Raw genomic sequence first — 27,091 nt, 5'->3', positions numbered from 1 at the left:
GCCACCCAGGAGCCCTTCTCTGCCCATCTTCTAATTGGATTGTTTTTTGTTTTTGTTACTGAGTTGTAGGAGTTCTTTATGTATTTTTGGATGTTAGCCCCTTATCAGATATATCATTTGCAAATATTTTCCATTTGGTAGGTTGCCTTTGTGTTGGTGTCACATCCAAAAAGTCATCACCAAAAGCAACATCGAGGAGCTTCGTGCCTGTTTGGTTCAAGATGTTTTCTGGTTTCATGTCTTGCATTCGAGTCTTCGATCCACTTTTATGGAGCTAATTTTTGCGTATGTGTAAGGTAGGGGTCCAGTTTCATTCTTTTGCCTGTGGCTATTCAGTTTTCCAAAACCCATTTACTGAAGAGACTGTCCTTTCCCCATTGTACGTTCTTGCCTTCTCTATCGTAAATTAGTTGACCATACATGCATGGGTGTATTTCTGACCCTCTCTTCTGTTCCATTGATCTATGTATCTGTTTTTGTTTCAATCACTAGAGTTTTGTAATAGCGTTTGCAATCAGAGAGTGTAATGCTTCCAGCTTTGTTCCTGTCTTCAAAGATTGCTTTGGCTATTCAGGGTCTTTTGTGATTCCATACAAACTTTAGGATTCTTCTATTTTTGTGATAATGTTGTTGGAATTTTGAGAGCAATTGCATTGAATCTGTAGATGGCTTTCAGTAGTGTAGACATTTTAACATTAATTCTTCTAATCCATGAGCATGAATATCTTCCTATTTATTTGTGTCTTCGGTTTCTTTCATCAATGTCTTACAGTTTCCAGTATTTCTAAGTATTTTATTCTTTTTGATACCATTATAAATGGAATTTTTTTCCTTAATTTCTCTCTCTGATAGTTTGTTACAGAAATGCAATAGATGTCTGTATATATTTGTGCCCCAGGTTTTAAAATTGTAATTTAAAATTACACTGGTCAAAATTGAGGACTGAAAAGGTGAAATCAAATATTCATAATAACAATTATAACAAAAACAAAATGTAACTTTTTTGTTTTTGACAGATCTCATGACTCTGCTACATATATATTTTTAAGTTTCTTTTTGAAAGAGAGAGAGAGAGAGAGAGAGACAGAGTGTGAGCAGGGGAGCGGCAGAGAGAGAGGGAGACACAGAATCTGAAACAGGCTTCAGGCTCTGAGCTGTTAGCACAGAGCCTAATGCAGGGCTTGAACTCTGAATGGTGAGATGATGATCTGAGCCAAAGTCGGACGCTTAACCGACTGAGCCATCCAGGCACCTGGACTCTGATATATTTCTAAAAAGAGTTCAAAGAGTAGGTTTGCAGGCCTGGGTTCAGGTCTTAATTCTGGAACTTAACAACTGTATAACTTTAGGTACATAGTTACATTTCTTCCTATAGGAGTTCTTCTTGGGTGTAAATGTGGATAAAAATATGTGGCTTACAAATGCACGGATTAACTAATAGCATATGTCTAGCAAGTTGCCTAACGTGTAGGTAAGGCCCACTCTCACTTCTTTTTAACTTCCCTTCCTCCTTCCTCCCTTCCTCTCTCCACCTTTTCTTTCTGATTCTTTAAGGAGCCATATGACATTCCAAAGATACTTAGAAAGTACAAACATACCAAAAGAATTTAATAAAAATGCTGACATTTTTCTAAGGAAATGTGTCAGCGTTTATAATGGGTGTCATACCAAACTCAAAGCAATAACAAGGAGAGGGAGGAGGAGAAGAAGAAAAGGAAGGAAGAAAAAAAAAGAAAGGAAGGAAGAAAACAAGGCAGGAAAAGCCTACGTAATTTTTCCTCTTTCCTTCCCCACCGCTTTCTTTCTCTCTCCTCCCCTCTCCCCCTTTCAGAATATAAATTCCTGAAGGGCAAGTTTTGCAAACATATTTTTATATCAAGTCAAGTAATGTAGTCCAGAAAAAAGATTAGATATACTGCTAATCTTGAGTTGGTTAAATAAGCACAAGTTTTTCAAGCTTCTGTACAGAAAGCATTGTTCCAGGTGCCATGAGATGATACGAAGATGAGCAAGGAAAGTCTCTACTTTCAAGTGGTTCGCACTCTAGCTACATTCACATATAATCTTACGGAAATACAATGACCATAATGCAGTGCAGACATCCATGCATAAAAAGAGACTGAGTTAGAACCAAATCACCTAACTGTCCTTTCTCCCTGTGTTTGAGGTTTTTATAGCTACAGAAGATATGAGGATGTGGGACACAGTTGGCACTTTTGATGCCAGCCCGGGTCCGAGCTACTGCCCTTTCTAGTCTGGTTATTTCAGTAACCTCCTAACTGGTATTCCAGCTCCCCCACGGTCTGTCCTCAACACAACAGCCAGGCCGATTTGGACAAACACACATCAGATCATGAAACTCTGCTCATGGCTTCTTGATTCACTGGGAAAAAGCCAATGTTTTATCACGGTCCTGTCCCTCTTTTCTCTCTGAGCTCTCTCTAGCAGCTCTGTAACACTTGGCTTTCTTGGGATTCCTCCAGAACAATGGGGACATTCCTGCCAGAGCTACCGCGGGTGTTGCTTCTCCCAGACACCTGCTTGGCTCCCTCCTTCCCTCCCTTTGTGTCAGATCTTTATGCAAGTATGGTCTTCCTTGATCACCTCGTTTAGAGATTGCAATCTTTCTCCGCTCTGCCTTGTCACTATCATACCGTGTAACCATATCAGTATGCTGGAGCTGCCGTAACCAAGTACCACAGACTGACTTAACAACAGAAATTTATTTTCTCACAGTTCTGGAGGCCGGAAGTAAGAAGTCAGGGTGTCCACAGGGTCGGTCGATTCTGAGCTCTCTCTCTCTTTGGCTTTAAATGGCGGCCGTCTCCCTGCATTTACACACAGTCTTCCCTCTGTACGTGTCATGTCCTCATCTCCTTTTCTTATGAAGACATTAGTCGTGTGGGGCTCACTCCAATGTTTTCATTTTACCTTACATGCCTCTTAAAATACCCCATCTCCAAATATAGCCATGTTCTGAGATACTGGGGATTAGGACTTTAACATATAAGTTGGGGGGAGGGTGGGAGGGACACAATTCAGCCCCTAAAAATAACTTAAGTATTTATTTTTATCTGCTTCTTGGTAAGTTCCAAGAAGGCAGGGGTAGGTGTCTGTTTTGTTTGCTGTCGGTTACCCAGAACTTAGAAAAATGGCTGGCCCATAGTGGACGATTAATCAATGTTTGAAATGAATAGATAGTAAAGGTATCGACGAGAAGGTAAAAATCTGAATACTTTGGATATATATTGGCTGGGGGCAATGTACATTGTGAATTTGGAGACCTGTCTTCAGCAAGGGGTCAACCAGTCAGGGAGAGACAGAGCTCAGATTCTTCTCTGATCTCATCTGATCCTTAGCTGGCTAGCACTGCATTTCTCAAACTGTGCCTTTGTCCCTGCCACCAACAGGTGTCCTCCCCAAGGGGCTGGGAAGGACTCTAGCGTCATCACTTGGCTATGTGAGCTTGGACCAGTTGCTTGTCTCTCTGGTAATTTGTTTCTTCATCTGTAAAATATGGTTAAGGATTTTTACCTCATAGGATTAATACGAGATGATATCTGCGAAAATATCTGGCATATAGTATTCCCTCAAGCTAAAGTTGCTGACCCATGACATTTCAAGTTATAACCTTCTCAGAGCTCTACAGAGATAACACTCCATCCCTGAACCCTGCCTCTCCATCTTTCAGTTCTGTCCTCTGCCTTCCATATCCTTCCGTCACAGCTCACTGACAGAAGAATTTGAAAAAGAAGCAAGAGAAATGAGGGTGTGGTTATTTTTTTCATGGCTCGTAAACAGATAAATTATTTTTTTTTTAGGGAAACAATAATTTAATGCCTTAACATGAAACTCATTTTTACAATCACTTCAAAAAGAAAAATTGTGTAAGACAGCAACTTAGCAACCAATACAGTCATTTGCAACCCCTTTATTTTTTTTTGTTTATTTTTGAGAGAGACAGAGAGAGAGAGAGAGAGAGACAGAGAGCATGAGTGGGGAAGGGGCAGACAGAGAGAGAGGGAGACACAGAATCCGAAGCAGGCTCCAGGCTCTGGAGCTGTCAGCACAGAGCCCGACTCGGGGCTGGAATCCACAAACCATGAGATCATGACCTGAGCCAAAGTCCGACGCTCCACCAACTGAGCCACCCAGGCGCCCCTACAACCCTTTACTTTTTAAAATAGTAAACAGCTCCGTGTTAAAGACAGAGTTTAACTGATTCGTGGACGTGTAAGGAGGATGGGTTTTCAAGTAACACTGTTCATAAATCATTTCTAGAAATAAACTACTTTACAATACAAATGTCCCTTGTGCTCATCATTATGAATTCTTTATGTAGCATTAGTTTTAGTGCTGTGCAGATGGATGGCTGAAAACTGTGCAGTGACAACATTTTTGGTTAAACTAAGCTCTTTAAGTACTTTAGATATTTCAGTGAAATGATTATTTTTCCAAGCACATTCTGGTTGTCCACATTGCTTGGGAAATGATTTCAGATTCAAGCAAGTGACTTCAACTGAGCCTAAGGCATAATATGTATAGGATGTCCCCATACCTTACTGTGGTTTTAAGATTTAATTGCTGGAAAAGCGTATGTGTTACAAACAATAACGAATTGGTTGAAAGTGTTATCATTTCAATTATTTTACCTTTATGCAATTTGGTGAATTCTGAATAATCACTGCTTTATTTTAATTTTTTTGTGTGTGTTCTGATCAATGTTTGCCATTTTCAGTTAGGTCCAAAATTCAAATTAAATGTGTATTATTCCAAAGACTAAAAAATGTAGTCACAGTACAAAGTTTAAAAATGAAACCTTGGAATGTTTTTTTGATTAAGTTTGCAACATAGACTTCTGCAAGCGTTGAAGTTTGAAACTGCACTAAGACCTGTGGGGGCACTCTCTGTAAGAACCTTCTACCTAGTAAGTGCTGTGAGGAATAAAAGCAAAAAAAGATTTAATCAGAAGGGGAAGTTTCCTCTCAAGAAAAAAAAAAAAAAATCCCTTTCCCTGAGATCAGTTGCTGCATGCAGGGCAGCAAAGACCAATCATCCAGAAAACCCCAAAGGCCTTTGAAGGGGTGAGGCAGGGTGTGTGGGGTGGTGAATTGGAATATGAGATCATATTACCTAAATTTCCATTGCTTAAATGACCCTGGATCCAGTTTTCTCTTGCTGATGAAGTTGTCTGTCCATTTGTCAGAGGCTTTTAATGCTGCCTTTACCATTTATAAAAGCTGAGAAAATGGCTTAAGAGAGGTGCTGCAGTATCTCCTTTTCCAAGGGATCGTCTACAACCAACAACCTACCGTTGTGAGAGAATCTGTGTATTGGCTGAGCAGGTGAGCTAGGAAGCCACAAGACTTGGGTTCAAATCCGGTCTCCGCCAATGACTGGGTGTGTGACCACAGGCAAATTATAAAACCTCGGGAAGACTCCGTTTGCCCACCTGTGCAAGGGAGATGATGATTCTAATAATACGTACCCCATTGTATGGATCAAACAAAATACTATACGTGAACGGCTTATATGGTGCCTGGTATATGGTAAATGTTCAATACATGCTGCTGACGGTTAGTGTTACTCTGATTACACTGCCCCAAACCCTCTCCTTGCTCTCATCATAAATGGAATCAGGTTTCTTCATTTGAAGTTGGCAAAAGGGGAAAGCTGCTGTTTGCTTTGCAAAATGCCTAATTGCAAGGCAAGGTTCTCCATGTCAAGACACAGGAAGCCAAAGGGCTGGATGTGAAAAGCAAAATATTTCTTCCCTACGATGTGTAGGTTTTTCCATGCAAAATAAAGTGGGGTTCTCTTGGGAGAGACCTTAGAAAGGTTTGGGGGAAGGGCAGGGAAGCTGAGAAAAGATGCTGGAAAGGACTCTGTAGAGAGGGCCGGCCCAGAAGCAAGGTGGGAATCTTCAGGACAGAGAAGGCTGCTGGCCTCCTTCTGACTCCCTTGGCTCCCTTTGACAAGCAAGTAGACTTTAGAACAACAGCATCGAATCCAACTTTGTGTGGTGCCGATGATCTTAACCACTACACTGCAGGGCCTCCCTCTCCTGGAAATCTCACTCTTGAGGTCTTCTCAGATGTGCTCCCAGTTGAAATGAATCTTTGCTTCCTATACTCTACTACTGCACTATGTTTGCATCTCACAGAACGCTTAATCATTTAGTCATTCAGCAAACACGCATCACATCATCTGGGTGCCAGGCCCTAGCTAGGCATTTAAGGCAGAGTGTGAAAATCTGAATGCCATTTGTATGTTTCCAACATCATGTCTCTCAATAATATTGCCAGCCCCTAAAGGCAGAAGTCACCTTCATTCACCATTGTATGACTTACATTGCCTAGCCTAGCGCATTGAACATAGTCCTCAGTAAATGTTTGCTGAATTGAATGGAACTAAATAAGAGAGGTGAAATATTAAGGTGAGTCTTGACTGAGATTTCAACTGGTAGAGATCGCATGCAGAGAAAACGGACGACACAAAATCACTTAGGAAAATGCACGGTGTGTGCTAGGAATGATGAAAAGTTTTTATTCTCTATAGCTAAGGGAGTGGCAGAAGATGATGCAGAAAAGGGAGGATGAAGCCATACTGTAGAGACTTTGAAGTCCAAAATGAAATTTTCATGCTTAACTTTTCAATCAATGGGGAACCATTGAGTGTTCGTCGGCAGGAATGATCAAACCTGTGATTTAGGAAGCAAATTTGGCCTTGCTGTGTCAGAGTGTTAGGGGAGATGAGCTAAAGGCCAGGAGCCCAGTCATCAAACTAATGAATTCAGCTAAGCAGAGATGTTAACAACTTCAATGAGATTGATTATAGAGAGAAATGGAAAGACATACAAAGACACGCGAGACTTTGCTAAAGCACAGGTCTTAGCAGCAACGTAGACGCAAGGGTTGGGAGGTGGGAGAGAGAAGGCAAAGAAAAGGAGGACTCAGGGATGGTTTGGGAATCCAGAGCTGTGGATGAGAAAAATGTGGTGCCACTGAAACAAAACAAGCCAACAAAAAACAGCACCCCCCCCCCCCCAGTCCTTGCAAAAAAGAGGTGTTGGTTGATTTAGAAATGGAGAAGTGTACGGGTTTTCTTTATTTGTGTATTTGCTTATTTACTTGTTGGTTTACATATTTAAGGATGAAGGTCTCTGGATATTATAGGGATGGGAAAACCAGAAAAGAGAGATTTTCTAGAGGCAGGGCGAGAAGGAGTTGTGATTTTAGAGGCAGAAGCAGTGAAGTCAAGATCCTAAAAGGAAGCGTCAGCCTAGCCAAGGACAGGCGCTTCAAGCACTGAAATGGAAGTAAAGAAAGAAAAGGAAGGGAGGGTAGAGAATGATTCAGGCTTGGGAAGAAGGGAGCAGAGGAAGCTCACATTACATCAAGGTGATCTGATGAGGGCCAAGGGGCCCAGGAGGTGGGAAAGAGAAGATTGGAGGGAAACAGAAGTAAAAGAAAAAAGGCTGATTGCCACCGAGTGGTGAGGACCAAGCCAGAGAATGTCCACCGTAACTACTGAGTCACTGAGCGGATGAAAGGTCCATCAGAGGGAGCAAGTGAGGAAAGGGGAGAAGCCAATGACTTGAAAATTGCCAACTTGGACGAGCATGTTGAACGTGAACCCTGAACAGAAACTAGTTGGGCTCTATGCTTCTCGCACCCCTCCCTGCATCTGCTTCGACTTCCTCCTCCCCCAATCCTCTCTTCAGTCAATCTTCTCTGCCTTCTGATTTTAAAGAACTTGAACCCCTCTCGGCCAGGAGAAAGTATGCTACGGGAGCCAATTAGAATCCTAGTAGTAGAAAGAATCATAAATGATTACTTAGTTCATATTTACCATTTTGCACACCAGGAAGCTTAAACAAACCCAAACAGATGCAGAGGAATGCAGTGAATTGTCCAAACTCGCACAGCTGGCTACTGCCAGAGCCAAGATCAGAAATCAGATGTCCCGTTGCACCTTTCTTTTTTTTCTTTTTTTAATTTTTTTTTTAACGTTTTATTTATTTTTGAGACAGAGAGAGACAGAGCATGAACAGGGGCGGGGTGGGAGAGAGAGGGAGACACAGAATCCAAAACAGGCTCCAGGCTCTGAGCTGTCAGCACAGAGCCCAATGCGGGGCTTGAACTCACAGACCGCGAGATCATGACCTGAGCTGAAGTTAGCCACTTAACTGACCGAGCCACCCAGGCGTCCCCCGTTGCACCTTTCTTGACACCACTTTGCATCCTAACAGAGTAAGCAATTTTTCTATTTGTCCCAACGCCAAATTCTAATGTGTCTAGGAAGAAATATTACACTTTCCAGCTTTTCTGTAGTTAGAGTAGTTTATAAAATACTGTCCTCTCAAAAGGGAGCTGGAGAAAAGGAGTGGATTTATTGAGTACAAACGAAAGGACAGGCACTGTGCTGGGAATTTTACATATTTTATTCCATTTATTCCTCATATCACCACTGTGAGATAGTTCTCACGTCTTACACATGGAGAAGCTCACACAGGTTAAGGGACTTTCTCATACCCACCCAGTTAGTAAGTGGTGTAACAGAGATTTGATCCCATATCTGGTCACTCCTCAAACCCACTGTCTTTCAATTAAACTATTAAATGTTAAATATAAAAATATAAATTTATCATACATGAAATTATTATATAAAATTACATAATGATATATTTATAAATACATAAATTAAAAAATTAAGTATTATATATAAAATTATTAAACTTTCTCATCAACTCTCACATGAAGTGAAAAATTATTTAGGGCCCTGAGTGAAAAAGCTTATGGCAAAATGAAAACATTACGGGTGGGGAACCCTAAAGTGCATGGATGATGGGCATTTCGAGGTGAGCCCCACTATTCCCAGCTCTATAGATTCTCTCCTTCAGGGAAGGGAACTAATTTAGTCACCTCCCTGCTCTTCAGAGTGAGACAAAGGTGCCGTCCCTTCAAAGGGCTGTCTATTTTATTTTCCAAATCATCCTTCTCTTATCCTCCAAGAGACAAGGAAGCTTCTGGAACTGTGCCTGCTTTGCAATTCTATTCCCATTTGATCTTATCCAAGAGTGCCTTCTTTGTAGAATGTCACCATGGAGACTTGATCAAACTCATGCTCATGCACTTAATCTTGCAATCTGTTGCCGAATGGCTGATATTCCTTCTTAGGCCAAAGCACAGCAAGTTGGTAAATGAATTTTTGAAGGAAACAGAGCCTGCGGACAATATGTTTAACCCAAGTGTGGGACGCGGCCCTTTAGTAATATACAAGATTAAACCTGTTGTTGAATAACACAACTCAAGATGTTTAAATTAAGACTTGGAAAAAGGAAATGTACAGTCTGGTATGTTAACTCCTCTGCTGCTTGTCAAATTTTTCCAAGTTTGTTTCGCTCAACACATATTTACTGAGGCAGGTAAATATCTTGAACCTTGACTATGGAGATATGAAGATGATTAAGATATCAACTTTGGCCCCAAAGAGCTCAATATCTGGCTGGGGACACAGAGAAGTAAGCTAACTATATAATGTCATACATGCTGTAACAAAGCTGCCTGGGAAAAAAAAAATGAAAGGAAGGAATAACTAAATCTTTCAAATGAGGGTAGAGAAGGTGAAAAGAGGACATTACAGAAGGCTTCCTAGATGAAGTACCGTTTGAGGTTGGTCTTAAAGAGTGGATTCACAGGAATTCAAAAGCGGAGGAGGGGAAATGAAAACACCATCTAACAAAGGTCTGGAAGAATCACAGGGACAAAGTAGTCAGGAAACACAATGATCTAATGGGATTAGTATGTAGACCTTGGGATTTGCAGGGACTGGTAGCATCGGGGATGGAAATCTGAGCTGGATACAGGACGTAAAGGCTCTGTGTGCCATATTTGTGCCTGTTTACTCAATCTTGTATCAGTGGTGACAGTTGAATCATAAGCAGAGTTCAGAATATGAATGGTTTTATTAGGACTCTGAACTTCAAATTGAGCCTAATGAGGGTTCTTTGTTGGGCTTTTGGCAAGGGAAGGGCATGATCAGATTTGGGTTCTACCAAGCTCCTTTTCCTTAGGGTGTGAAGAAGAGATTTATTGCAGAACCGAGGGGGTCCAGGAAAACTAGAGGCAGAGATGCAATCAGGAGGTTTGCATAACCCCCTAGGCAAGAGGCAGAAGGTTTACAGAGGAGGAGCAAGGGGGAAATTTTCGATGTGGAACCAGATCAGACTTGACTGAGATAGGATTAGCAGGTTTTAGTGAAGTTTGAATGGGAGGGGTGATGAATAAGTTCTAGCCAATGGGAATGTTTTTCAGAAGACACACGGGACAATTCTGCTTCGCTGAAATGTGAGACACGTGCATGCTTAGGAGCGCCGTAGGCTGGGAAAGGTCGACTCTTACTGTGGGCAGCCGCGTGACCCCTGCAGTAGGTGTGCATCTGTAATGGGGGTACAAAGCAATCTTTACCACCCACGCCTGCTATACTATTATTTCTCCTGGAGACTGTGAACGCCTCAGACAGTATCACTTAGTATTGTTTTTGCAGTACCCAACAGCGCCTGACACAGAATAGATACTTGATACGTGTTGCAATGAAACAATCTTGCTGTTGCTTAGACAAGTTTCCTGCTCTTTCTCTGAGCCTGGCTTCCTTTGATTCTTGTACCTTCTGCATGCTCACACCTATTCCTGTCAATTCCTGCCATTCCTTCACCGAGGATCAGCTCAGGATATTGGCCATACTCTACTCAGGATGCGGCCCACTTCTATTTTCATTATAAAAACTGGGTGCTCGCATTTTTGGGCATGCTCACCTTTTTGAAAACTGGAATTTTATTAGAACCGCCCCAGGTGTGCAGGATAAATAACAGTATAAGGCAAAACTCAAGGCAAGATGGTAGTATTGGTGATTTCTCCAGCGTCCAAATATATAATCCGGGTTTAGCCAGCAAGACAAAGAAAATGGAAAAAATATATATAGGAGGATAGAAGAAGCAGATTGACTGGAAATGTGCTAACAGAGGGAAAAGAATCAACAATGATTTTGAAACTGGAAGCCTAGAAGAAATGTGTAGCAATGGCAGAAATGTGAAAAAAAAGCCCAAAGCTGGGATGTGTATGAGGAGATGGGAGTTGGAGGGTGATGTGGCAGAAACATGACAAAGCTAATCCTTATGGGTTACTGGATTTCCATCCTTTCCCAGAAAATAAACATATCTGAGTGACTATACTGAAAATGTGGCAATGAGTTAATAGTTGAAGAATTTTTACGAAGTGAAATAAGATCATTCATATATTTTAATTCAAAGTAACAGTTTCACACCCCATTTAGATTCAAATTATCCATAATCCACTTATGACTCCTATAGAGGGACATTTACTTAAATGTTAGTAGTAAACAGGATTGCGTGAATTTTTCATCCCTCAAAATGGATATTTAATTTCAACTTGATGTGATCAATACCACACCGGGAAATGATAAAATTTGTGAGTGGTGAAATCACAATTCAAACTTCTTTTAAGAAGAGAGACAGTTAAGACAGGACTCCTTACACCTGCATAGTAACCCAAAACCTAAACCCGAAATTTGCCCAAGTTCATGAAGCAAATCAATCAGCTCCGGCTTTGAGTAAGGTAGGTTTAGTTGTGAGGAGTTACACGAACTAGCTAACAAACAAGGGCTGTCACTCTCACCCATCCACCCCCATTTTTTTACACCCATGTAACTTTTTAAAAAAACATGATGATATTGACCAGTCCTTTGAGTTTTTAAAGAAATAGTTGAAACCCTTATATATGGAGACACAATAAATAACCCTCACTCTCTTGAACTTCTGGAAATAGCTAGAGACATTCAAATCCAAACATTACCCTCTCCCCAAACTACATATTGAGTGGTAATATTTTCTACACGTTCTTTTAATTTCACCAGAGGTTACACATTATGGTCCCCCCCTTTAATATTTATGGATAATCCTTTTCTTTACCAACAGATGTCTGAAATAAGAGACTGGAATGAATCTATCTATCTATCTATCTATCTATCTATCTATCTTTTTATCATCTTCCAAGAGAGCACAGAACAATGGCCAAAGCACAAATATGTCAATCAAAAAATGAATAGTTCACACCTCTGTTTTAATAGGTTATCTTCAGGGGTACTGGGAGTCTTGAAGCAGGTGACTGAGAAAGTGTGTACCTTGAACTAGAAGGGGTCAAGGAAAGCTAGAACAAGCCCAGCACCACAGGGCTCACAAATGAGGACGACAGAGTGAAAGTGGCAGGTTCAATACAGTATTCTATGAGCAGTCAGTATCTAGACGATGGACACCATGGTACCAGACAAGGTGGTCACAGTCAGGGGACGAACTCCCTCCAAAGAAAGGGATGCTGGGTCGTATCTCACATTCAGAAATGTAGATGTTAACTATCCAAGATAACGTTCTGGCTGTTCCTACTTCTGAAGCACTGTGCTAACTAACTTCCTTTCTACCCGCCCACAACGGCATTTGAAACTCAACTACAAAATGTTAACACTTTTTTTTTTGGGGGGGGGGGGGAAGAAATGTTTTTCATCTCGGTGATAATCTGATTCAAAACACTGGATCCTTTAATTAGAAAGATGCACCTGCCCACACATCTCAAGGATTTCCAAGGCCTCACAAAGACCACCCACGGACCCAACTACACAGACTCTGAGTCTGGAACCCTTAGTCTGGGTTTCCTTAACTGTGCTCATCAGCCCAGAGGTTTTCGGAGTTTGCTCCAGAGTAAAATGACCTGGCGAACCTTTAAAAATCCCAATGCTCGGGCCACACCCCATTTTCGATTAAATCAGAATCTCTGGGGTGGGATCAGGCATGCATACGTGTGTTTTCAACTCTTCAGGTGATTCGAAAACGCAGCCAGGTTTGAGAACCAACTCACTGGTATATTTTTGGCACGCAGTTCATCTACGTGTTCTAGGGTGCTTGGCTGTTGTTGATCACTGCGTCAAAAACCACAGATGGGCGCCTGTCGCAGAAATAATTTACTTAGAATCGTCTTAGAAAAAACAAGTAAATTTGGGCCAGGGGTGGGCATACCTTCGCCGCGGTTTCCCCGGGTCAAAAAGCAGCTGCAATTCCTTCAGCCAACGCCAAGGGGCACCCTCTCCCTCCCCGCTCGACCTGGAACGCCTTCCCGGTGCTGATCGCACAAAGAGCCCGGCCTCCTCCCGGGTGACATCACAAAGGGCCGATCCCCCGCCCCTTCGGCGCCACCACGTGTGTCCCCGCGCCCGGCGGCCACCCGACTCAGTCCCTCACCGGCCGGTCTGGGCAGCGGTGGAGGGTGGTTGGCAGTGGCTGGAGGCTTCGCTATGGGAAGTTGTTCCTTTGCTCTCTCGCGCCCAGCCCTCCTCCCTGGTTCTCCGCAGCCGCTGTCGGAGGAGAGCACAGGGAGGCGCGGGCTGCAGCCGCCGCTGCCTCTCCCCGCCCGGGTGGCCGCGCGGCTGGGCAGGTGCTGAGCGCCCCCGGAGCCTCCCTCGCCGCCTCCCTCCTCTGCCCGGCTGCCCGGCTGCCGCAGTGCACATGGGGTGTTGGAGGTAGATGGGCTCCCGGCCCGGGAGGCGGCGGTGGATGCGGCGCTGGGCAGAAGCAGCCGCCGACTCCAGCTGCCAGGGGGCCACGCGCCCCGGGCGCCTCTGCGAGCCCCGGGCTCAGCCATGGGGACCTCCGCGAACAGCAGCACCGCCCTCGCCTCCTGCAGCCGCGTCGCTAGAGCTACGATGATTGCGGGCTCCTTTCTCCTGGTGAGCGCGCGGGGGGACCGGGGGCGGCGGGCGCGCGGGAGCCCAAGGCGCCGCGCTCCGGGAGCGGGGCGGGTCCCCGGGCCGGGGCTGCGGGGGGCGCGGGGTCCGCCCGGCTGGGTGGGGGTGGGGGTGGGGGTGGCGGAGCGTGCAGGCCGAGGGGAAGGTACCCGGGTCGTCTGGGGGAGCCACCGGGCTCAGCCGGGACTCTGGAATGAAGGCGAACTGTTTTCCTCGCGGTCTGGCTGCGCTGGAGGAGGCGCTAGAGGTGGCCCCCCGGCTTCCTGCGCATTTCGGGGCTTTTCCCGCACCTCGGGCCCCCTGTGCCCCCACCCCCTCCACACACCTGCACAGGCACCGGCCGCTGCGCCCTCCGCGTGGCGTGGGGCGGGGGCTGCGGGGCGGGGCGCCGGGGGCGGCGGCCGCCGCTGTGCTGCAGCTGCAGTGTCGTGTCGGGATGCTACCGCAGTGGGAGAGCGGTTCCGGTGCGCCCCGGCCGCCGGAGACCTAGGTGCGTCCGCGCGGTGCCTTCCCGAGCGGCGCGCCGGCCGCCCCTCCCCCACCTCTCCTCCGCGCCTCGGGTGGGTCGCAGTTTCTGCGTGCCCAAAAAAGGACCCCTAGACCCGCTGTCGGGCGCCTCCGAAGCGCCGGCTCCCAGCCAGCCAGCGCGCTGCCACTTGAGTGGGGGGAGGGGGAGAGACCCACATAAAGGAAGATGAATTGCTCCAGCCTTTCCTATCGCTCGCTTACCTGCGGCCAGGCAGGTGACCCTCCCTGCAAAGGGGAGCAGGTTCGTTCTTCACCCGAGCCGCATTCAGCCTCCAGGGCGTGTCCTGGACCTAGTCCTCCTTCGCTTACCTGGTCAAAGCCTGAAACCACCCTCGACCTAAAACTTATCCTCAACTTCCCCAGATCCCTTCCCCTTTCCAAATGTTAGAAGGGAGGGGGCGAGTCAGGTGGACGAAAAATTGAGATCAAGCCCTTGAGCCACCATAAGCTTCCCATGCCTGTCTTTTTGTCTCTGGAGGGAGGACAGAGATTCTTAGCTGAAACCCAAACAAAAACAAAAGACAAGAGCCTATTTTCATGGCTGGGCTGTGTAAGGGAAAGGCAGGCTCGCTGTCTCCTTCCCGAAAAGGGCTTAATGGCTGGTTAGCCAAGATCTCTTAGATCCCAGGGCATTGCAGTTGCTATGGCCTGGGAATTCATCCTACAGACGCTCTGGTTCCCTGTGTGAGTGTAGGTTTTAAGGGGAAAAGAGAGGCTAAAGAAAAGTTTGGTGCTGTTAGCATTTATAATGAGGCAAGTCCCAGTCTCCTTTCAGCGTCTTTTCTGCCCATTAATAGTAATGGCAAAGTCAAGATCTGTATCCTTGAAACAAGTGGGAGGGATGCTGAGCATAAGGGGGTGGGGATGGGCGGCTCTTCAAGCAATGGACCTGGGTTGACAGTGTTGGTGTGGAGAGAAACCCATCTCGGCCCATGGGAACACTGACCCTAACATCAGTGGAGTTACATCAGTCCTTGAATTTCTCCATGCTCCTCTACCCACCACATGCCTGTTGGTCCCTCTGACATATCTGATTATTACATGCCCCACACAGTCCATGCCTAGGTTAAATCCTAAGTCCGTGTGATATTTCATTCATTTTACATTTGAGCATGAGATAGGTGTTTAAAGGAAGGTCTCCACATAATGAAAGTGTCTCCACTGCTTTAACCGTCAGAGAAAGAACCATGCTCCTTTTCTGAAATTGTTAAACTCAGTTTATCTAAAAATTGTGCCCTGGATTTGCAACGAAAGACCTGAGAATTTAAGTGTAGCTGTCTTTTTTAAAAATGAGATTTATAGGGGGGCTTAGAGGCTATCTCAGGCTGTTAACTCAAGTGAGAGTCCTTATTCTCCTGGCAACTAATTTCAGTCCATGAAATGGCTTGGGGTTGACCCAGTTGTCCTGAGGGTGACCGAGAGGGTGTACCAGGGGTCACCAGGGATTTTGCTCTAACACCCAACGAGGTGATGTCTTTTATTTTTTTCCCATCCCCACTCTGCAAGCCCCAGCCCTCAGGATAGGCATTGCTAATGTGTAAAATGATGATCTCATGATATTGGTATAGGATTATTTATCCCTTTGGAGTTCTTAGCCATGTGAAAATGGCAGACACCAGGCACTGGAGCCCAGCGAACCATGGCAGGTGCTCAGAACACTCATGGGGGAAGTGGGGAAGTTAGTGTTCTACCCACATATTGCAGTTAGATTAAAAAAGAGTGCACTCAATAAAATATTCTTTTTATTATGGCTTTCAGTTACTCTAGTTTTTCAAATATCTTCTTTTTATGACTATAATTGTTATTGTCATCATTTAAAAAATTTTTTTCTAATGTTTATTTTTGCGAGAGACAGAGTGTGAGTGTGGGAGGGGTAGAGAGAGAGGGAGACAGAATTCTGAAGCAGGCTCCAGGCTCTGAGCTGTCAGCACAGAGCCCGACGCGGGGCTCGAACTCACGAGCTGTGAGATCATGACCTGAGCTGAAGTCAGCAGCCCAAATGACTGAGCCACCCAGGCACCCCATTATTGTCATCATTTTTGACACTGTTTTTTCGGGATGACAGGCTAACTGTATGAAAATCTCATATCTCTTTAATAAGCTTTAAAAAAAACTTATGATACCTACATAACATACAATATCACATATATATATAAATCACTGTGTCAGGAGCTTTATATACCGTATCTCATTTACTCCCAACATCTCTGCAAAGCAGGTGGTGTTATGCCCATTTTACAGATGAGGAAACCTAGGGCTGCAAAAATTTCATTGGTTTGTGCTGGGCCACACAGCTTACTAGTGATGGCACTTGGGCCGGGACCCAGCAGCGCCTGACTCCTCGGCTTGTACTCTTGCTCACTCCTGTGCCACTTTACCCATTTCACAACTCCAAATTGCTAGACGATGAAGTGTAGCAACCGAAGGCTCACCGGAGGAAAGTTGAGACTGGTGGTTTGGTTTGTTGCAGAGTATTAATGAGAGTTACACGAGTGCCTTTGGAAGAAAGTGTTCCTGCTCCTTGCAGTTCTCTTTCTGATGGGTTGAGGAGTCGGCGTGATATTGGAAAGTAAACCAGAAACTGAGAGATGAAATGTTATGTGTTCCAGGCCGAAAGTCTGGAGAGAAGTGAGACCTTGAAGTTTGTGCCGTTGTTAAGGAATGCCCTACAAGGCTTGCCCAGGAGGAAGGACACACTCACAGGGGTCTCCTGCTCTCAGGGAGCTTGCTTTGACCAGACAGATAGAATGTTGGCAGGGAGGCAGTCAGAAGACAAGGGAACCGTAATGGATAAGGAAATGAAGTCTGAAGTTTTGGAAACTGCTATTCTGCATGTATTACGAATTCCAGATAGAGGGGCGTTCGTTCTAGGAGCCTGTTCAGCCGTGTGCCGGCCTAGAAAGTACCAAGTAATGCCAGGGTCATTGAGACTGGATATCTAGCTTCGTGTCACCTCTTGCCCTTCGCTTCTTGAAGTTAATCATCTAGCTTCTTGGCACTTGACTTTGGCTATTGGGCTAGGCATGCCTGGAGTGGTCTGGTGGGGCCTGAAGTCCTGAAGCACTTGATGGCAAGTTCAAGTAGAACTCTGAATCAGAGCTGATATTATATCCAAAAGATTTCCTCCTTTCTTTAATATAACTTCCAAATCATAGAGTGGGAAAGTGGCAAGGGAAAGCTGGAGGGAAGACAAGAGCCTAGATTAGGGAAATTGATTTACTTTCCATGTTAGCAAACCTACTCTGAGCACCTGCTCTGAGAGAGGCACTGTACTAGGCAGTGGGAACCCAGGGGTGAGTTAGGATTTGGATCTTGCTCCTCAGGCACGGTTTCTGTGGTATGTAAAATGCACATGGCTATCAGGAGGGCTGATATGGAGTCCGTGGATGAATGTACTCAAAGTAATACACAACGTGTGGTTGATGTTAAAATCTTTAGACTACTTTAAGTGACTTTGGCTTGTTTAGTTTGAAAGCCAGCAGAAGAGAAACCTTCCCAGGTCTCAGAATAACCTACATTAGCACTGGAAGGGGAAGTGACTTATAATCGGAAGAATAGGAAGGGCTGACTTGTACTGGAACTCAGGATTTCTGACTTACCCTGTGAATCTCCCATCCCCCTTGTCAAAATGTGTAGAATAGGATCAAGCTTTCTCAATCTGCACTGTTTCCAAAGGCATATGGCTGAATCTGCCTCAGGTTCAGTCCAAGACAAACAGACAAAAATCTACTGTAAAATAAAATACACGGGCAAACCAGATCAGCAAGAAAAAAATTCCTTGTGGAAAGTACACTACCTTAAGTTAAAGGAAAAAAACCTGAGACTAAATAGACATAGATCACCAACTGGCGAAATTATATGTGTTTTAGTGTGGCTAAATTTGCACAAAGGCTACCAAGCTGGATGTGGTCCAAACAGTTAATGCCCTCTTTTCCAGGACAGGTTGAAGAAGGTGACTTTCTCCAGGTATGCCTTATTGGATAGAGGCAAGTAGGCGTGGCTTAAGGGGCTCTCTAACAGGTGGTCTGTGTACTTTCTGCACTGTAGATCAGAATGTGGAGACCTCACACTTCAACTCTGCCTTTGAGTCCATCTGTGAAAGTGAGGGGTGAAAGTGAGTCGTTGGTGACTCCATTGACAAGCTGCACATTGGTTTTGTACTCCACCCGCTCTTTATAACACATAATTGGCTTGGGTAAACCTGATCGATCGATCGATTGATTGATGGATGCCAGGAAATAGTCAGATCGCCAGACTATTTAGGAGCCAGTATGAATTGAGTGACTTATCACTGCATAAATGGCAACGTCTGTTTTCCAGTAAACACTAAACACTGTTGACCCTCTTCCCCCCCAAACAGGCCTGGCAAATTCTGCTGAGGCCAAGTCACTGGCAACTTCCTGGAAAACTCAGATGCTTCTGCTCTGTGACTGGAGGAGCCTAGGGTATGTCATCGCCTTTGGGCATATGCCCGATGACCATTTGAAGCAGGTTCAGTCTGGGCCATCAGGCGCGGATATATGTGTTTGATGGAATGAAAACAGAAGCCTTAATAGGAGTCAACTTGTTCCCCCAAATTGGATTCGTGTTTAGCATTAGCAGGACACTGGGCTTTGTTGCTGCTGGGGTAGCAGCTGCTGAGCTTTGATTCTTTAGGAATTGGGGAGGGGTGCTAGATCATGAATAAATACTGGCTTTGTCCGAGTGTTTGTATTTGTCAAGTACCAAAAAATAAACAAGAGTCTGAAATTGGCTTCTCTGCTGCCACCTGGCTTTCCTACCACCTCCCGTTTCCTGGCCTGAGTCCAGGGGAGAGGAGCCCGGGCAGAGGTATAACCAGGGAGGAGCTTGGCAGGTGTCAGTGAGTGTGTCCTAACCTTGGGGCTGCAGACAGGTGAGGCTCACTGATACTCAGGCTGTTGATTCAAAGCCGTGGTTTCAGGGATATTTACGCTTTTGACCTCACTCTTCCTGAGGGGTGGAGAGTCCTCCTGGAATGGTCCATTCTCCTTGGATTCTGGCTGTCCCCACCCCGGTCAGCATCCCGGCCTTGTAGAGACCGATGCTTGCAGTGGAGGGAAAGTTTGCTCCAAGGGAGCTCAAGCAGGGTGAGAGTGGGCCGGGTATAGGTGGGTAGTCAGGACACTGACCTCTATAGCCCTATCTCCTCTTTAGAAGATTTGGAAATTATGGGGGCGCCTCCGTGGCTCAGTCAGTTAAGCATCCAGCTTCGGCTTAGTTCATGATCTCACGTGGTTTGTGAGTTTGGGCCCCACGTCGGGCTCTGTGCTGACAGCTCAGAGCCTGAAGCCTTCTTTGGATTCTGTATCTCCATCTCCCTCTGTCCCACCCCCATTCATTCCCTTTCTCTCTCTCTCAAAAATAAACATTAAACAAAATTTAGGAGATTTGGAAATTCTGTCTAAGGCTTTGTTGCAAAGTAAAGAACAAAAGGAAAACAACAGAGAAGTAAGGGGGCTTTGTAAGCTATGTCATAGCAGGGGCTCTTTCCCCAATCTTATATCATTTTCCATTTGCCTTTTCACCACCAGAACTGCTTGGTGGGTCATCCGCTTGGAGCTGTATGCAGATCGGTTTTGGGAGAAGGAACCTGAGTTTAATGGATTTAGGAGGCAGGAGAGGCTTGCGTCCGTGAGTCCCGGAATCAAATGAGAGTAGCTGTGGATTCAAGAAGGCTTCTGCACCGAAAGCCCAGAGAGGAGGAATATTAATGGCTGTGCATATTAATCATTGATGTGGATATTAGTAAGCTCCTGTTTATTGACATTACCATTGACATCGTGTTGAATACCTTCTACAAATGATCTCAGTATATCTTACAAGTCCGTGATGTAGTAGCATTAGCCCCATATTATAAGTAAGGGATTGAGGTGTGAGAGAAGTTATGGTCAAGCAATTGGCAAGTGGCAGAGAGAGGATTCCCATCTAGGCCATTGTGGCTTCATACACACTGCTTTCTCGGCCAAGTTGTGGGTAGGGAACAAGTAACCTTCATTTATTGGAATTTTGTTTCTCGTTAAGGGAATGATTTTACCTGAGAGTCGAACATTTCCCTTTCTCCCTGGCAAGCCATTCTGCCCTGTGATGGCACTAGGAAGTTTAGCCAGAACAGCTGATTATAAAGTAAGAGCAACCTGTGTGTGTGTGTGTGTGTGTGTGTGTGTGTGTGTGTGGACTGAAAGTGGACGGTCGATGGTGCCATGGTTAGGATGGAAAGATATTCTTGCAAATTGAAATGTTATAACTAGGGAATGGATGCCTTGCTTTCCTGCGCCTTGGGTCATTTTGACAAATATTTGCTTAGTGAGTAACGGTGTGACATAGGTTCTGCTTAGCAAGTAGTTTTAACTCACTTTTCCCGAGAACTTGAGGACCTGGTAGGGTTTTCTTCGCTGCCAGCCTGGTTATTTGTGTAGGATTAGTGCATGGGTTTGCCTCATCTGTTAGTAGTATTTACTTCAGTAACTTTGCAGTTCTCTTAGAAACTGGTTGAACTCCATGGTCTGCATGGTCCCGTAAGTCATGTGTTTGTGTGTGGTTTCTGACACTCACTTTTAGCATTCTCTTAAGCGGGCTTTTAAACATAGCTCTTCCTAGATTGTAGATGCTGAGTAGACTAGAGAAAGGCCAAGGATGAGGAGAAGTTTAACCATTGGTTCTGGGAAAGAGGTTGGAATTCTGGTTTCTCAAAGAACTCTTGAGACAAGACCATTATTTGATTTCATCCTAGGTACGGCCAAGTTGGCTTCACCAGGATTAAGAGAAATGGGCTGGGGAGGGAGGAAAAGATTCAAAGGCAAATGGTAACAGGTTTCCAGAATAATTTAACTGGTTATCATTCACTTTTTGCTCTTCCTTTACTTCTAGGAGTCCAGGATCTCGCTCTAAACTAACCATTCATTCTAGACAGGCTGGAGGGTAGTTGGGTCTTGAGCTGCATCTCAACACTTTGAGCTACAACTGAAGGGTATTTGAGTTATTAACAAAGGACATTTTAAACTTAAGCAAATTGGCAGACTTGAGGAAACAAGTGGGTATGGATTTCTCTTCCCAATTCATTTTTCTTCTTTGATATACACACAATTACGAATAGTTAAAACTAATGTATACATACTTGCTTGTATCCTGCTTTCCTTTATGCATCTATCTTATCTGATAGAGACATTTTCCTTCATTTAATAAATATTTACGACACATTGCTAAATTGCACTGCAAAATGTCAGGCATTGCTAGACTTTGGGTGTGATAGTAAAATGCCTTTCGTGGCCTTTTACTCCTTCCCTTTTGGAGTTCATAGTTTATTAGGGAAGACAGGAAGGGCGATGTTCTGAAAGAGCACAAGGAAGAGGATGCCAGTGAGAGGGAACAGCATGTAGAAGGGTCCAGAGGTAGGAAGGAGTCTACATGTTCAGAGTGTAGGCAGAACGCCATTGCAGTTGGTGCTCAGCGAGTAGGGGCAAAGGGAGTGTGGGCTGAGGTTGAAGAGGCAGGCAGGGGTCAGGTTGGACAAGCCCTTTAAAGATGTGAACGTGTCAGGATGTCGTTGGGCATACAGTTGTAAGCAACCTTGTAATATGATTTTAATGAGATTTCTTAAAAAATTTTTTAATGTTTATTTTTGAGAGAGAGAGAGAGAGAGAGAGAGAATAAGTGGAGGAGGGGCAGAGAGAGAGGGAGACACAGAATCTGAAGCAGGCTCCAGGCTCTGTGCTGTCAGCACAGAGCCCGATGAGAGGCTTGAACTCACGAGCCATGAGATCATGACCTGAGCTGAAGTCAATTGCTAAACCAACTGAGCCACCCAGGCGCCCCTTAATGAGATTTCTTTTAAAGATCACTCTGGCGGTTCTGTGGAGTAAGGCTTAGAAAGGGGACCTGTAGGGGCGCCTGGGTGGCTCAGTTGGTTGGGTGTCCGACTTCGGCTCAGGTCATGATCTCACAGCTCGTGGGTTCAAGCCCCGTGTCGGGCTCTGTGCTGACAGCTCGGAGCCTGGAGCCTGGAGCCTGCTTTGGATTCTGTGTCTCCCTCTCTCTCTGCCCCTCCCCTGCTCATGCTCTGTGTGTTTCTCTCTCTCTCTCTCTCTCTCAAAAATAAATAAACATGAAAGAAAGGAAGGAAGGAAGGAAGGAAGGAAGGAAGGACCTGGAGATACAGGAGGGCCAGTTGGATTCTTTTGCAGTTAGTTCAGGGGAAAGACTGTGGTTCTGGGGTCGTGGCAGGGAAGATGGGGATTACTAGATAGATTTGAAAGATTTTGGAGAGGGTTTACTGACCATGAGATGTGAAGGGGCAGGAGCTGAAGGAAAGCATGACAGCTTTCACTCGGTCATCAAGCTGGACTCCCTGGTTCCTGAGTGGAGTCTTTGGTGGTCTGACTACTTTGAAGGGGAAAGCTGGGGGAGGGGTGGGTGGGCTCGGGAACCCAAAGTTTGGATGTGTGTTGGTAAGTTGGAGGTGCCTGTGGTTCATGCAGTTCAAGCCTTCCCGCTTGCCATTTTTAAATAGCCGTCTCTCCTCCGGTTGGCCATGTGTTGAGCCACCCTGCCGTTGATGGACTCTCGGGTTATTGGCATTGCTCTGCAAGCGAGCAGCACTGATGAATTTGTCTCTGTACAGACCAACCGCTCTTTTTCCTTTTGGGTTGTTCCCAAAAGTGAGGTATATTTGGGGTGTATTCCCCAAAGTGGATTGCTGGGTCACGGGAAATGAATGAACCGTTTTATGGCTCTAGCTGCATACTGCCAGATTTGTCTTTAGAAAGACTGAATTAATTTAAAGTGCCACCAGGAACTATAAATGTGCCTTCTATCCCACAAGGCTGCCAACATTGGAGTTTATCATTTTAATTTATTTATGCGGCTTTAATATAGATAGGTAAGGGTCCTTGGTTGCCCACGTTTACATTTCGGTAATTGCTAGGGTGTCATAAGTTTGTCCATGTGATAATTACCTTTGTAATTAATTACTCATGTTGTCCTCTGTCTCAGCTGTTGGGTGGAATTTATGTTAACCTCGTTTGCATTCATTCGTTACATTTTTGGTTATAAGCTTTTGTTAGCTGTGTACGGCACACATTTTTATGTTCTACTTTTAACATTATATTTAATAACAAAAACTTAGGTGAGTAAATTCTTAAACCTCCTCTTTTTTGTGTCCGAGAGTGTCTTTGGTTGTCGTTGGTTTTGTTTTAATAGTCAGAAATGGATCTCTTTACAGTCGGGCTCAACCGACTATTCTGACGGCTTTGAATTTTATGCTTGATCTTTTTAACGTCAGGTTAGCTGACTTTTCTGGTCTCGAGCAGCACGTTGGTGGTGGAAACTGCGTCAGTGTGTTCTGCGGGGTGTTCATCCATCTTGCGTGAGTGAAGGATTGTATGGCCAGTTCCCAAAAAAGTTTGGGAAATGCCGGATTCAGCGAAGTCACTATTTTCTGCAGCCCTCCTGCGGAGCCTCCTGGAGCCACAGCAGGCTAATGTGAATTGTGCCTCTGGGAGGGCTGCCATCAGGAGTATTTCCTAAACTTTTAGGCCAGGGGTTGGTACACTTTATCTGTAAAGAGCTAGATAGTGTTTTTTTGGCTTTGAGGGGCATGTGGTCTCTGTGGAAACCGCTCAACTCTGCTTTTGTGCTTTGAAAGCAGCTCTGGGCAATACCTAAAAGAATGGGCGTGGCTGTGTTCCAGTAAACCTGGATTTGTGGACACTGAAATTTGAATTTCAAATTTTCATGTGTCACAAAATTTTATTCGTCTTTTGATTCTCACCCCAGCCACCCACCCCCACCCCCACCCCCCTACGCCCGCAACTATTTGAAATGTAAAAATCATTCTTAGCTCGTGGGCTATAAAAAAGCAGGGGACTGGGCTATAAAAAAGCAGGGGACTGGCGGGAGTTTCCTCCCCCGAGTTTCAGACCCGAGAGCATGAGCATCCTGTTGGACCAGGTCAGGGAAACTCATTCTGGAACATGCTTGCTGAAATTCTGCTGCTCCGTTTGTCTGAAGTACACTTTATTGAAAGTAAATCCTTTCTCCTCTCTTGTGTTTTCTCGTTTGCTATGTATTGTTTACACGTTAAACCTTTTTTGAAGTGTCAGTTGGCCCTTGTTTGTCTCTTAACTCCTCACCGTGCACTCTGTATTTTGTTTTCTGTTTTTTGTTTTTTGTAGCATGCTCCAAGGCTAGTAGGGAATGTTTTAGGATTGCAGCTTTCTAAAATCTGGTGTCTTTTTAAAATTAAAAAAAAATTTTTTTGTTACGTTTTATTTATTTTGAGAGAGAGAGAGAGAGAGAGCATGAGCAGGGCAGGGGCAAAGAGAGGGAGAGAGAGAATCCCAAGAAGGCTCCATGCTGTCAGTGTGGAGCCCAATGTGGGATTCAAACTCCCGAACCTTGAGATCTTGACTTGAGCCGAAATCAAGAGTCGGACGCTTAACCGACTGAGCCACCCAGACGCCTCTAAAATCTGGTGTCTTTAATGCACTTCTCAGGAACTGGACATTTGCATTTTAATTGGGGTGTTGTAGGAGACTGTCTAATCCCAAGGGAATGAAGCTACCGTAGAGTAATGTGATAAGTAGAAGGAGTGATGATTAAAATAACTAAAATATCCGGGGGGCTGACTTGTGTCTTGCGTGTTACACCCGCTTTATCTGTATTAACAACGAATCCTGAAAACGGTCTTGGGAGAGCAGTTCTCGCCGTTATACCGATGGGGACACGGAGACACAGGTTGGGTCACTCGCCAAGATCCTACAGCCGGGACCTTGGTGGAGCCAGCCTGCAGGGCACACGCCAGGCTAAAATAGGTCTTGTTTATGCTCTCCTGCCGGGACCGTTGCCCTGGCTGGTGTTGTTAGTGTTGCCTTGGTTTATATGAGGATTCTATAAATGCTCAGGGAGCGCAGAAAAGTGTTTCCCCTAAACCTTGACCACTGTCTTGTTTATAATGTGGCTTCCCCATGTAGGCGGGGGTCCTGGCCCACGGAATTAGCCACTGGCCTAGATGGAAGGAACTGAAATCTGTGGTCCAAGGACTCAGTGCTGGGTGCGGGCACTCCTCTGCATTGCAGGTTCCAGGCCAGACAGCATCTGGGTTAAGTTGTGCCTGTGTTTTTCCTTTTCCCAGTATGCCCTGAGCTCGCCTCCTTCCAGCCCTGGAGTCAGCACATTCTAGCCTCGGTGTTTCTTTATATTCGCCGACGTTAACAGCAGTCCCTGCTTTTGCCCTAGCAACAGAAGACCTTTTTAAGGCAGCGTAGATAATAGGGAATGCAAGAAGCTGACCAAATTTATATAACATACCTGGGAACAGATCTGTGTTTTGTGGAAGCTTTGTCCTTGCAGCTTTCCTCTTCATACCGTTCTTTTTCCCCTTCAAATTTGGAGAATTCCCAGCAATGTCTGCTGCTTATAAATTTGATGTGACTCTCATAATAAAATGGTCAGAAATTCTGGGGGTGCCTAGCTCTGCCTGGCTTTTGCCTTTTGAGCATCAGTTGGCAGGCTTTATGGTCACCATCTCAGGAATAACTTGCTTGCCTTGTCTTTGTTAGAATATCACAGTAACTGAGATCCCTCTTAAAATAATAGTTTGACGTGCCATTAAACATTTTCTCTAGCAAACTCAAAAGCAGCTTTCCTGCTTGCCCATTGTGAATAGGCAGAAGTCTGTCACTGCCTTGAGCTTACTCATTTTCCATGAAAAATTACTGGAATTTGATCCAGAGCAAGAATGGCATAAATACATTGTACAGGTAAACCGCAGGGGATTTTCTTTCCCGTTGGTTTGAAGGATGAGGTCATGGGATAAGACTTGTTCAAGATTTATAAACATCAGCAATCTGACCTATGTTTGCACATCTGGGTGCTTCTGGTCCTCAGTCTCATCCCAGTGCCCTAGAGGAGAAGTGACAACAGGACCGGTGTGATGTGGGCCACCAAGGTGAGTGTGGCAGCCTTGGGGGCCTTTACAGCTGGTCATTTTGGAGCTGCCTCTTTCCTCTTTTGCAATTTGCTTTATCCTGGGGTTTGCCTTTTGGCTACTCATTAAGCATTTATAGCACTCCCACATCCTGTACGGTGAGGGTTGGTACACTGACATTTGGTTATTTATCCATTATGGCCGGTGAAATCAGCATCCCGGATAAATGAAAATTTCCCAAGAACTGAAGTTTCGACTAGGATGGAACATAAATAGTTTCTGAAGAATAATCTCATTATACCTCTCACAAGTCCAAGTCTCACATTACTGTGATGTTTTTTTTTTTTTTTTTATAAAAGGAAGAGGGATGTTTTAAATTCTTCGTGACATCCGGTTGTCATCGCAAGCGCCCCGCCCAACGTAATTCTTGTACATCAGGCATGGTTCTGTTAAAACGGTCATGTGTCCTTAGTGTCTTTGGAGGTGAAACAGACTGTGTGCCCGCCCACCGAAGGCTGCCAGACTTGGATTCTGATGGCTACATTGTGGAGGCCTTTTGGTTTTCTCACGTTGGCTCTCATACCTGTGCTCCAGCAGCCGCTTCTGTACCATCACACTGTAATTTGTTGCTTCTAATTGTTTATGGTCTGCACATCCACTCATTGAGTCAATAAACACTCGTCAGGTATGTCATGAATCGGGTACAGGCCTTGAGGGCTTGCGTTAGCATCGGTATGTGAAACAGACTCTATCCTTGTCCTCATGGAGCTTGTCCAGGTGGGAAGGCACACCTAAACTTGACAGATG

The 27,091-nt window shown here is 45.0% G+C and overlaps 1 protein-coding gene across 1 annotated transcript in view; it reads left to right on the top strand.

Annotated features, from left to right (window-relative positions):
• Positions 1–13,274: 13,274 nt before the first annotated feature.
• Positions 13,275–27,091, top strand: part of TNFRSF21 (TNF receptor superfamily member 21) — a 68,157-nt gene continuing 54,340 nt past the window's right edge. The window contains exon 1 of the mRNA XM_042938996.1: positions 13,275–13,794. Coding sequence (XP_042794930.1) covers positions 13,708–13,794 — 87 coding nt within the window. The 5' untranslated portion in view covers positions 13,275–13,707. The remainder of the gene's footprint in view (positions 13,795–27,091) is intronic.

Source organism: Panthera leo, chromosome B2 (assembly GCF_018350215.1).
Source record: "Panthera leo isolate Ple1 chromosome B2, P.leo_Ple1_pat1.1, whole genome shotgun sequence".
Lineage (NCBI taxonomy): Eukaryota > Metazoa > Chordata > Mammalia > Carnivora > Felidae > Panthera > Panthera leo.
The sequence above is the reverse complement of the archived record's forward strand: the minus strand, read 5'-3'. Positions and strand labels throughout refer to the sequence as shown.